The sequence below is a fragment of the Tursiops truncatus genome, chromosome 11, assembly GCF_011762595.2.
Source record: "Tursiops truncatus isolate mTurTru1 chromosome 11, mTurTru1.mat.Y, whole genome shotgun sequence".
NCBI lineage: Eukaryota > Metazoa > Chordata > Mammalia > Artiodactyla > Delphinidae > Tursiops > Tursiops truncatus.
In genome coordinates, this window is record NC_047044.1 from 96,934,037 (window position 1) to 96,946,852 (window position 12,816).

The 12,816-nt window shown below is 51.4% G+C and overlaps 1 protein-coding gene across 4 annotated transcripts in view; it reads left to right on the forward strand.

Annotated features, from left to right (window-relative positions):
• The window catches only part of ANO2 (anoctamin 2), a 339,121-nt gene that overhangs the window by 264,821 nt on the left and 61,484 nt on the right, over nucleotides 1-12,816 (forward strand). For all 4 annotated transcript variants that reach the window (XM_033867162.2, XM_033867161.1, XM_033867163.1 and 1 more), the window contains one exon: nucleotides 11,970-12,081. In XM_033867162.2, coding sequence (XP_033723053.1) covers nucleotides 11,970-12,081 — 112 coding nt within the window. The remainder of the gene's footprint in view (nucleotides 1-11,969; nucleotides 12,082-12,816) is intronic.

Consider the following 12,816-nt stretch of genomic DNA (forward strand, 5'->3'; position numbering starts at 1 on the left):
TGGTGAAATATATCTGTCTCTTCACTCATGCGTTCAGATTCTTTTTCAAGGAATGCTTGCAGGCGAGGCATCCTGTCAGCCACAGGAGAGGCTGAAGTGAGTGTTTATGTATTCATGGTTTCAACCCTGCCTGCTGACCTGAGGATCTGAGGAACTATTAAGACAGATCGGGGAAATGCAAAGTTGCCATCGATGGGGCAGTGATTAGAAGATGCAACAAAGAGATCCAAAGGCTAGAATCTTTCTTAAAAGCAGAGTTCACACACTAATGAGGTGGTCAGATCCAAACTAGCATCTGAGAGGCTCTCAACCACCTTCTTCCCAGTGTCTGCTTCCATCCCCTCTGACCACTTAACTCACAGTCACCTCCCATCACCCTATGCCTGGCTCAGGCTGCAGTAACCCTCAGTGACTCTCCCCTTAAAGGACCTCTCGAAGTTGCCTCCTTCGTGAATGGTGTGACAGGGCTACCTGCAGGCAGCAGAGCCCCCAGGCCGCCACGGGGACATAAAGCTGTGGATAAGGCCACCTGATAGACTGAGGGTCCTGCCAAGCTTAGGGGCTTCCTTTGCCCCAGACGGGTTTAATTCCCGTCTGGCTTCCTGCCCCAGATCTCCTGATGGATGAGGAGGCGGTGACCATGTGCTTTGCTCACCAGGTGCAAACAGCTGGTGTAAACAATTCCAATGAGTTCCTGAGTGTTTCCTGCAAAACTGGGTGATGGAAGAGCCATTCCCTAGGAGGCCCCTCAACAGGCCCCAGTGTCAGGCCTATCTGAGGTCTGTTCTTGCCACAAATATTTGTGACAAAAGACAGAATTTGTTAAATTCCTTGAGTGTGATTAATGATAGATAAAGACAGTAACTGTCTACCTGGTGGCCAGGATAACAACAGTCATGGGCTTGGGTGCAAGACACGCTATCATCTGGAGGTGACGCGGTCCTGGTGGCGCAGGGACTGAGCTGAAGTCTGGGGTCGGGGTGTCTGGGGAAACAAAGATGCTTTGGGACCTTGTCGGCCAACGCATGCTGTGCAAAGTGTGTAGCCTGGTTCAGCAAGTATCAGTCGCTGACATTTGTGAGGATCTCAGTGAACTGGTGGGACAAGGACTGTCTTAGTCCCTAGTGATCTGTTCTTTCCTGGAGGGGCTACAGGGGGTTCTAGGGAAAGGATCCAGTTCCTGGAAGAGGAAGCAAGCAAGAGCTGGGCAGGACGTTAGGACACCAGACACCCAGGCAAACAGGCTGGGGCTCGGGCATCTTGGTAGGCCAGGGTCTGAGGTAAGACGACAGGGGTCACCAGGCAGACCAGCTCAAGGTGTGCTGCTGTCTCAGTCTGTTCAGGCTGCTATAACACAATGCCATGGACTGGGTGGCTGATAAACAACAGAAACTCATGTCTCAGACTTCTGGAGGCTGGACGTCCAGGGTGAGGGTGCCAGCATGGCCGGGGCCTGGTGAAAGCCCTCTTCTGGGTTGCAGATGGCTATCTCCTTGCTGTGTCCTCACGTGGTGGAAGGGGCGAGGGACCTCTGTGCGGGGGGGGGGTCTCTTTTATAAGGGCACTAATCCCATTCATGAGGGCTCCACCCTCATGACCTAAGCACCTCCCAAAGACCCTACCTCCCAATACCATCACCTTTGAGGGTTGGGATTTCAACATGTGAATTTGGGGGAACACAAACATTCAGACCGTTGCAGCTTCCTACTTGGGTCAGGGCACAGGGTGCACTGTGCCCGTGAGGCAATGAGCTTCCGAGCCCAAGCTTGGGGAGTATGACGTCTAGTGTTCCTGAAATGGTTGGGTCTTGTGGTGACTGACATAGGCATGGGTCCGGCTTGGCCTAGAAGGGGCCCCATGTGCACTCTAGCTCCAGGCAGAGCGAGGAAGGCAGGGCTGACACCAGGCTTCTCAGCTGAAAAATCCAGCTGCCACGGGCTTGTCTTTGTCAGCGTCGTTCTCTGACTCAGGCTTCTCCCCCTCCTCTCCTTTCAAACTCTGCAAAGTGCTGGCTTGTGTGTGGGGCTGTATGATTCATCTTTACTCTGCACTGAGTCTCTCCTAGTTACAGGGTTGGGCTCACTGTGTGTACCTGGGGCACAATTATTGTGTCAAGTCAAAGCCTCCAGTTCTCAGGAAGAGGCTGTGTTTGTGGGTTGTTTAAATATTGCTGAACCCTGCTCCTGAGTGTCGCTACCAGAGCGGGGGCAGGGAAGTGACAAAAGGAGAGATGGGGAAAGGGTCTGACTTTACTGACACCCGTTGTGTACCAGGCACCGGCGGGCATTGTATGTACAGCGTTTCACCTAATTTTCACGTTAGCGCCCGGAACTGGTTGTTTCTTTCACTTTATTTATGAGGGGTCTGAAGAGGTCTAGAAACTTGACCAAGACCCATAGTTAATAGTGGTGTGCACACACACACGCGCGCACGCACACACACGCATGCGCACACACGCACACACACACGCACACACACACAGCCTGTTCGAAGCACTTTATGTATATTAGTATATTTAATCCTCAAAGTAGCCCCAAGGGTGAGGGTGGTCTCAACCCTCCCACAGGCCCAAGGTCCTCTGGCTGTGAGTGGTGACGACCCTGGCCTTGGTGTCCTCGCTGAGACCACAGCGCCCCACTGCCTGGTAATACGTAGCTGTCCTTTGGCCTCGGGAAATTCTAAACGTGTTGGGAAAGCAGAAGAAAACACATTAGAGGCTCCAGAAGATTTAAAATGCGACGCACCCACCCATGAGAACGTCAGGTCGCTGGGGTGGGGACGTCCTCTGGGGACAAGCGGGGAGACAGTGGGAGCCAGCCCCCCGTGCAGGCCCGCAGGCATGAGGAGACCTCCGCAGGTTCGCGGACTTTGGGGTCTCGCATGCTTTATTAAATTTTTTAAAAAAACACCTTTTTTGGAAGAATTGAAGTACCACCAGGAAGTCCTGAGTCTAGAATTGTTCATCCAGTTCTAAGCCATCCTCTGCCCAGGCTGCATCTGACCCCTGAGGAGAGAAGAGAGGGAAGAAATGAAAAGGAGGGGGAAACTCAGAACCAAAGGCCGCCGGAACATCACAAATTCTTTAAAGAGAAACATTTTGGGTATACAGGGATGGATCTAATTTCCCATCAAATGTGCACGACATGTGTTTTCAGAGCGCAGGGTGAAGGGCTGCTTTCTTGGCTCTGAGCACTGGGGCAAGGGGCGTCGGCTTCCCTGCGGCCTAAGCCTGCACAGGAGCGCGCTTCCGGAGCAGGGACCCAGGTGGATGTGCGGGGATACGTGTGAATGCGTGTGGATACGTGTGGATGTGAGTGAATGCGTGTGGATGCGCGTGGATGTGTGTGGGCTGGTCTGAGACCTGTGCCTTCCGGGTGGGGAGACCACAGTACTGGCACTTTGAAATCTGGCTTCGAGTCATGTCTGCTGGGTTGTTTTCCTGGTCTGCCAGCAGCTCCTGACTGCCTGGGTGGCCTCCTGCCCGTCCCATCTGGGAGGCCAGGGGAAGGGTAGATTCTGCCATTGTTTGAGGGCCCCCCTCTGTGATGTTGGCTTAAAGTAACTGTAAATGTCATCTGGGAAGCAGAGGGGATGGTGGGAGGCTGCTGCTAGAATGCAGAAGACACGAGCATGGTTATAGCCCGAGTCTGTGGAACGGTTATTAATGACACTGCTACTTTTATAACAGTTTAATACAACTGGCAAGAATCCCTCCCAAACTTGAGCTGTGACTATGAACACGTCTCTCTCGTTTTTCCAGTTAATCACGGAAGCCCCCATCTCTCCTTTTAGCAAGAAGCCCCATACATGCCTCTCCCTTTCTTGAGTTTTCTGAGAACCCAGAGCCTGAATCCATGAGAAGCAAGGGAGTCATGGTGGTCATGCTCTATTGGCCATCGTTTCCCTCCAGGCCCCTTCTCCCCCTGCGTCCACCGTGGTCTGTGCCCCGAGGCCCAGCAGATTCTATCACCAGGTACCCCACGCTGACTGGTGGCTGGGCTCAGCCAGTGGGAAGCAATGGAAGGAGCTTAGGGGGTAGAGGAGACGGAATTGGGGCCATCTCTTCCCTGATTCGCCCTCACCTCTGGCAAAACTGTGCCTTCGTTAGAATCCCTTCCTCTGAACCATCTGAGGTAAACTGTTTCCTGGTGCGATGCTGACTAACAGAGGAGGGTCAGGGCAACATCCGTGCTTCAACAGGGAAATACCTAGAGTACGGCCAGCCCTTCACTCCTCGTGTGTCTCATTGCTACACCACATTGCTGCCGGATGCTGGCCTCGTCTCATCGGACAGGAGAGGCTGGACCGCTGCTGAGATGGTCCCTCCACACCGCCAGTCCCAGACAGGTCACTGGTCTCTTTAAGGAAGGACCGTCCTCTCCTTCAGAGGAAGCTCCGTCAAGGGTCTGCAGCTATCAGGACACATAGTACCTGCATCCGCATCTCCAAGATGTCATTCATCACGCAGACCCAGACTCCCTTCTCCCTGGAAATCCACCCTAGCTGCCTACAGCCTGTCTTCTTAAACTTTCAAAACACAGTAGATCTGATGATACCTCATCCCACCTCTCCCTGCGGGAGGTGACCCTCAGTGACTAGGGGGGCCCTCATCACCCCAAGTGATGCCAGCCCACCCCAGCCTTCAAAGAGGGCTCGGTCAGAGATTCTCGGGTAACCTGCTGGCATTTCTCTCACCAAAGAAGTGGAAACAAATGTACAAATGAAAAGTCTAATCGAGTGCCTTGCCACAGCGTCCTACGAACAGCAAGTGTTTGCAACCTTACACGGTGTTTCGTGCTTTCCAGACTTTTGCTTGGACTTCACGACAAGTGTTTCAGGAAGGGACCATTTTAGGAGTTAGGATGGTGAGGCTCAGAAAGGTAAGTCACGTCTCTGCAGGAAAGTGGGACAGAAAGGTCTTCTTGCTCCCAGCCCGGAACCTCCTCTCCCCGTGTCATAGGCTCCGCGGTAGTGCCGTAGGACACAGAGGACCAGAGCAGAGCGGACCTGGGAAATCACCCGCTGCAGGCTGTGGCTTGCCTGAGGATCTGATGCCTCAGAGCTGGCCAGGGGCTTTGGAGGATGGTCCTCAAGTCACACAAAGCCCCAGCCGCCGTGGGGCATGAGGGCAGAAGCACACAGGCCCAGTAACTCAGTGAGTCTAACTTTGAACTCTCAATTTCCCCTCCAGACCTGTCACTTTCATCATTCTTCCCATCTCAGGAAGTAGCACTCACACGCTCTTACCAGAACCCAAGCATCCTCCTGGATCGCTCTTTTATTCACCCCTAAACTCCCGTCTGGTAAGTATTGTCTAGTCCTCCTTCAGACGTTTCCCAGCTCTGATCAGTTCTCACGACCTCCCTCCCAATACTGGTCGTGTCCCACCTGGACAACGACATAGTCTTGGTTTGTCTCTCTGCTTCCGCTTCTGTCCCCCACTCCATGCCCGCACACACACGCTTCCTTTCCTGGGGTCCTTCTCAGCATCTCTCTGCCTCACCCGTAAGGAGACTTCCCACTGTGTGTCCCGTGAATCTCAGGTCCTTCCAGTGGCTGCAGAACCCCTTCCTCTCCATTCCTCTTCCTCATACTTTCTCGTCACTCCGAATGCCCCGGCCCCTGGGACTGTCTGTTCCACCCCTGCCCCCAGCTCCTCATTCAGAGACCTCTCCTGGCCACTCCGACTAAAACAGTCTTCCTGTCACCTTTTCCTCCCGCTTCTCGTCTTCCTGTGGATTCCGTCAGTACTCACTGCCCTCCGACACGCCCCCCTCCCTCTTCTGGACCGTAAGCACCACATGGCAGGGAGCTCATTGATCCGGCGCACGGCTGTATTCCCAGCACCCAGTGTCTGGCACACAATGGTCACCAGGTGGACATTTGTTGGAAAAAAAAAGATAATGATGGCAAAGGTAAAAACATTCCCTTTGGGTGATCTTCCCCTGGGAAGACACCAGGGGATGGACTGAGATGGGATTACTCCCCCTCTGCTCGCTGGGGGCTCGGTTTCTAGACCAGCAAGTGTGTTTGCCGGATGACCCCACTGGTGTTGTGTCTGCGGTTGTGACCCGGGCACACCGACCTGTTCTCTCCCTGCTCCCTCATTGCCACGAGGAGAGCATCCCATAGAGCGGATGGAACAGGTGAACGGGGACCCCGTGTCAAGTGTTGCGCAGCGTGCTGGAGTTCTCAGGGGTGCCCTGTAACAGAGCGCTGCTCTCTGTCTGTCTCCCTCTCTCTCTGCAGGTGCTTGCTCCCTTTTGTGTCCCCTTTCCTTAAAATGTACTGTCACCTGGGGCCGGGCTGCTAGAGCACAGTAGGCCTCCCGTCCCTTTGTCTGGGGGCAGCCGTCATCTTCCTGACTCTAAGGGTGGGGCCCCTTGTGCTTAGAGACTCTCTAGGGCTCCAGGGGTATCTCAGGAGCACCCACCCGTAATCTCCAGCTCTGGGGCGCTCAGTGCCCTGGGACAATGCACTGGCTGCCTGGTTATCCAGCTCGCTGGCTTCTGCCAGGGTGATTCCCTCCCCATGGCATAAACAAGGCAACAACGTCACACAGGAGGCCGGGATCACCTCCACCCCCAAACCCACACACCTGCCCACACACACAAACAGAGGGAAGGCCAGAGGATTGGGCTGTCAGGAAACACTGCTGTTTGTAAAAGCTGGATCTGTCCTGGGGGAGAGGCAGGGGACGCTGTGGCGCCTTTGCTTTCTGACGCAGCTTCCGTCCTTCCCAGAGCCGTGCCAGGGCTGGAACTGGTTGAAGTTCACACCTGCACGTCGCCTTTTTGTCTTGTCGCCGTCATTCTGTATATGCTGGATGGTCAGGGACACCCATTAGGATGAGCTGCTCTTCCAAAATTCCGATTCTGCAGCCGACATCCTCTTGCCCGCCGTGCTGTTTCCATATGACGAGGATGGTGCTCTGGGGACTTGGAATTCTGAGCTGGCCCCCTGAGACTCGCTTGGGCTTTCATACTAATTATTTTCCAAGGCAGTTTACAGCTGGGTCATTTATACTCATATTTTTTCATGACACAATGCGTCAGAGGTTTAACACTTAAAAGAGAGGGGGTTGAGTAAGGGCGCCACACAGGAATTCTCTGATGGTCTCTCCTGGTCCTAGAGTCTGCCCTTTGTCCGAAATCTGCTCCAGCTGGTGGTGAGCAGGTGAAACTCTCAGATGGCCTGCAGTCAACCTGGGGTGGCTTCCTGGGGGAGGTGAGATTTCAGGAGCCTGGGAATGCTGGAGAGGGGTTGCATTCTCCCTTCTCACACTGTCTCCATGTTGACTCTCCTCCTCTCCATCCCCATAGCAATTGATATCTAAAGACACTTTATTTGGAGTTTTATGAAACACAAGCCTGGTCCATTTTCTCATGGGCTCAGTTTGGGACCACTCCAGATTCTGTGTCCTATCAGGGGATGGTGCCCAGTGTCCTGAAGTGCCCTCACTGTGCTGTAGACATCATCCCACCCCAAAAGGACCCTGAAAAACCTGTTCTGTTTCACTGTCGTAGGTAGGCGAGGCTCGTCATGTTGGCTGTTGGAAGAGACCTATTCTAAGATGGTACAATATTGTATGTAAATCAGCTAATTATACTTCAATCAAAAAAAAAAAAAAGAGACCCAAATTCGCAGGGAGCTCCAGGGCCCCCGTTCTCTCCCTCCCCAGGGCCGCGTTCCCTGGGACCCTCCCCCGCCACTTCCCCAGAACTCTCAGCAAAGCACCCAGCATGGCCGCAGAGCTTCTCTGTTGTGGGACCCTCGACTGATTTAGTGGCCTATCAAGGGGATTTGGATTGTTTATTGGAAATGCCCATTATTTATGGTGGCTCATGGCCTTAAAAGCATAGGCACAGGCTGTTTTTAGAAATAAACATAATAAGTAATAATCAGACCCATGATTTATCAGGATGGAGGAAGGAAGTCACTCATTTCCAGTTGGAGCAAAGAGCTCTGAAGGGACTGGATTCTCTTTCCAGAGAACTTAGAGGGAATTCCTGTAGGGATTGGGGGATCTGCATACAAAGAGTTCAAAGGCAATTATAAAAGAAAATCAAAGACACGTGCCTCTCTGTACCTCATCCTTAATCCCCTTCTAGCCACATTTACAAGGTGAGTTTTCCAAATTTTTAGATCCTCAGACCTGATTACCTGAAAACTGAGGTGACCTCAGTTTTCATTTTCTTGCCCCCAAAATATTTAAAATTGAGACACAAGATGTTATTAAGTTATTGTTGAATTGGTTAGGCAGAGGCTCAAACTCCCGTTGAAAGAGATCCCTCCCACCCTCCTTCCTTCCTTCCTTCCTTCCTTCCTTCCGTCCACTGAAAAAAATTCACAACCTAAAAGTTGAGCATTATGTTTTATTCAGTGGACTTTCTGATTACTTAAGCCCGGGAGGCAGACTCTCAGGTAGCTCTGAGGGACTGCTCGGAAGAGGTGAGGGGGGAGCCAGGATACACAGGAGTTTCTGCAACAAAAACCAGGTAGTTGGACCATCGAAAGATTACTGTTAGTTAAAGAAAAACAGACAAGTTAATGAATTTAGCGATTTTCTAAGTTTGAGAAGATGCAAGAGTCCGGGCTCATTGAAATCACCTCTTTGATATGCACCTTAACTATCTAGGGTCAGTGTCCTGCTTTGCTCCGTTCTGGATTCAGTTCAGGGTGCACAGTCCAGGGTGGCTGCACTGGCTGATGACTCGATGGCTGCCCCGTCCTTCGTTTACTGATAGGCGGTGACTTTCTTCATCTACCCTCCCTCCCTCCCTCCCTCCCTCCTTCTTCCCCTTCTCCTCCTCCCCTTCCTCCTTTCTCTCTGCCTCTCTGTCCCCAGTCTCTCTGCTTTGTAACCCAGCTACAACAGGGTATGGCGGGGAGCCTCTGTTCACGCCCCTGTGCTCATCTTGAAGTCGGACTCAGCCCTTTGGCACATCCCTCCCCTAAGAACCCATCCAGGATTCTTTGACACTGGTAAGGAATGCAGTTGTAGTGAGTCTTTCCTGGAGAGTCTATGGAGAGGCAAATGAGGGGGTCACACTACAAATTACACAGCAGAAATTAATGGACATTTCAACCAGGCACCCCCCACTTGTCACGCAGCAGCCCCCCCCATCCCCCTCTCCGCCCTTGCCCCTCCCAGAGCCCTGGCTCTCGCCTTTTTTGGGCCCTGCATCTACCTCTAGCACCCCTGTCTCTTCTCTTAACTAGGGAATCTAACTCTCTCTGGCTGCTCCTCTCATATCTTCATACCGTTATCCTGCCCAACAGACAAAGGTCCCTCCTTAGGCTTTGCCCTCCTTGTCATGTGACAGGGAATTTTTAGTAAATGACAAATACTTCAGTATTTACTTCTTCCAAATAATGTTTTTTTCATGTCACGTCATGTCATTCATTAACTCAATAAACGTGCACAGTAGAGTACTATACATCTGACACCAGCTGTGTTCCCCCCAGAAGATGTATCTCTCTGACCTCACTCATTGTGAAAAAGCCATCCAAACCGTACATGGTGGGGGCGGGTGGGATGGGGGTGGGGAAGGCGATGAGGTTAATAGCCACTTCAGGGTTCAGAGTTATGAGATCTTAAAACCGAAAGTGACCTTAGAACTCGATGGCAGGCACTTCCACCTGCGCCTCAGAATCGTTTTCTTTAGTCAGAGCGGAAAGAGGTTGAAGAAGTGGATGTGGATCTGGAGCTCGGGGAGGGCAGGATGAGTATAAATCAACAGGGTGGTCCTGCCTCTTTGTAGGGCAGGATTTGTAGCAGGGAGGGGAAGGCCTTCTAGGTTAAAGTTTGAAGGGGCTTTGCTAACATATGGAAATTAAAGAAGAGCTGGCAGAAGTGGGAGTATTAACCATAAATGGTGAGTACAAGTCATTATCCAGATGCTTGCTGGGCTCGGCAGTGCGATTGCCCAGCACTTTTATCCATGGGGTTGCACATGTGTCTGTCCATGTGTGGTAGGAAGGAGAAAACCACAAAGCCATCTGTTGGCTGAGGGATATCATGGTAGACTTTTCCAACCTCATCTCCTGTAGAATTAATGACGATGTCTCCAGACTCCCTAGCAGGCAATGCTATTGCCAGAATTGTCTGGAGGACCTCAGAAAGCTTGGGCTGTGGTTCTGTGGGGTGGGGACAGAGGATCACCTATGGGTGATCTCTGCCAGCAGAATCCTCTTGCCAGGAGGATCACGTACCAGCCATGTTCTCCGTCGATTGGTAGAAAGTGATCAGTAATCACATGGAAATGATGCCTGGAACCTCAGGGGGCTAGTCATGTGCACAGACATCCAGCCTGTGATGGCCCAACTGTGCTGTGGAAAGCAGAGCTGCTGGACCTGCATGATGGTGGTGATGATGATGGTGGTGATGTTGATGGTGATGATGGTGATGGTGATGATGGTGGTGATGACGGTGGTGATGATGATGGTGATGATGGTGATGATGGTGATGGTGATGATGGTGATGATGATGATGGTGGTGATGGTGATGATGGTGATGATGATGGTGATGATGGTGATGATGATGGTGGTGATGATGATGGTGATGAAGGTGATGATGGTGATGTTGATGGTGATGAAGGTGATGATGGTGGTGATGATGATGGTGATGGTGGTGATGATGGTGATGATGGTGATGATGGTGATGATGGTGGTGATGATGATGGTGGTGATGATGATGGTGATGATGATGGTGATGATGGTGATGATGATGATGGTGGTGATGATGGTGATGATGATGGTGATGATGGTGATGATGGTGGTGATGTTGATGGTGATGATGATGGTGATGATGGTGATGATGGTAGTGATGATGGTGATGATGATGATGATGATGGTGATGATGATGATGGTGGTGATGATGGTGGTGATGATGATTGTGATGGTGATGACTGTGATGATGCTGCTGCTGATGTTTAGGACAACATCATTTACTGAGGTCCGCTATGTGCCAAACACCTGGCCGAGTGCTCTATGAGCATTCCCATTGTGTCTTCAGGGCAACCCTGTGAAGGAGGTATCATTATCCTTTTTATATAACTTCACTTCTCTAATTACATCTAGCATTTGAACTCAAATATGTCTGATGCTAAAATCTGCTCCTACAACCATCTCTGTAGCAAAACAGAACAAGCAAATCATCCCACCCCTCAACACACAGCTGAGAGGGGCTGGGAGCTCTGTGGGTTCAGCATGGCCTGCCAGGGCCTCTAGGACTGTTTGCCAACATCAGTGAACTCAAGTGGGTTTTAGGATGGAGGGGAGATTGGAGAATGAAGAAGTTTCCAGTGTTGCTGGCTCTCCAGGACTGACACCGCATTTCTCATGGGAACCAGGACGGGTAACTCTTCACTTTCCCTTCTTTCAGCCTTAGGGGAAAATCAAGGCCAGGATCACAATAGTGATGGTAATCACTAAGCTTCCTCATTCTCAAGTCCCCTCCCAGGGCCACAGGTGCCTGGGGGCTCATGTATGCCTGGGGCAATCTCCTTAGACAAGCTTTTACTGCTTCTTGACTTCTGTTCACTGGTTAACAGGGCTTTCTGTCAGGGATGTTTGTTCAAGTAACATCTCCGTAGAAGTGTCAAGTATGCAGGTGAAAGCTGACTTCCTCTTGATGAAGCAAGGGTGGCGGGAGGATGTTCTGCTTGCCCAGATCCCTCTTTGAGGAGCCCAGTGTGAAACCATTGCTTGCGTGGGTAAGCGGAGGGCAGCGGAAAGAGACAGGTGATGATCGTATGTACGCTTGGCCTTCTGTAGCCTCATACTACCTGGAACACCGCTTGGGACTTCCCAGATGAAGTCAGTTCTAAGGTGCGAGAGAGATGGATCTCTTAGTTTCTACTCTGAAGGAGTAAACTGACAGATAATGGCTCACGTCACAGGGTCACAACTCTGGAGAGGTGAGAAGTCTGTCTGTCAGTCTGATCCGCTTTGCTCTTCTCTTTCAGAGGTTCCAAAAACAGAGAAGACATTTGAAGAGCGCCTGGTACTCAAGGCTTTCTTGCTAAAGTTTGTCAATGCCTACTCACCCATCTTCTATGTGGCCTTTTTCAAGGGGAGGTGAGTATCTCGGTGCCACACATGGAAGGGCAATTGGTCATGAAGACTGAGCCCTCCACTGGAGTCAGCCTGTCTCCATTGTCAGTTTACACCCTTGGCCCCATTCCCCACTCCCTTTGCCACCTGGCTGCCCTAAATCATTTTGGATTAGCATCTTCAGATTCTGTTAACATGGGAAACTCTGCAGTGATTCGGCTCTGGGCCCTGAAGGGTTAGTCTTAGAGGAATTTGTGTCTCTCAACTTGGAGGCTGTGACAGGAGGGAATTTCATGTCTAGCCAGTGGCTCTTAGATCTTGCAATACAGGTCTGATGGCAACTACTCAGCGTTAGTGTGGACTTCACAGATGAGGAGCACAGTCTCCCACAAGACTGCCCTTACCTCAGACAGTACTGCAAGCTCTGGGGCTCTCAGGCCACTGATGGGTCTGCCCAACTGGCTACAGCCACTAACCCCTTGGGTTTGATAATTCACTAGAACAATTTATAGAGCTTGGAATGTGCTCTTCTTAAAATTAGGGTGTTATTATCACAAAGAGATACAAATTCAAAGCGACAGATGGGAGAGGCACGTAGGGTAAGGTCTAGGAGAATCCTGAAAAGAAGCTCCCGTGTCTTCAGGATGTCCTCAGCATGTCAGTTTCCTGGCACGTCCATGTGCGTCACCAACCAGGATGCTCGTCCAAGCTTCAGTGTCCACGGTTTTTGCTGGGGTCCTGGTATACAAGCATCATTGA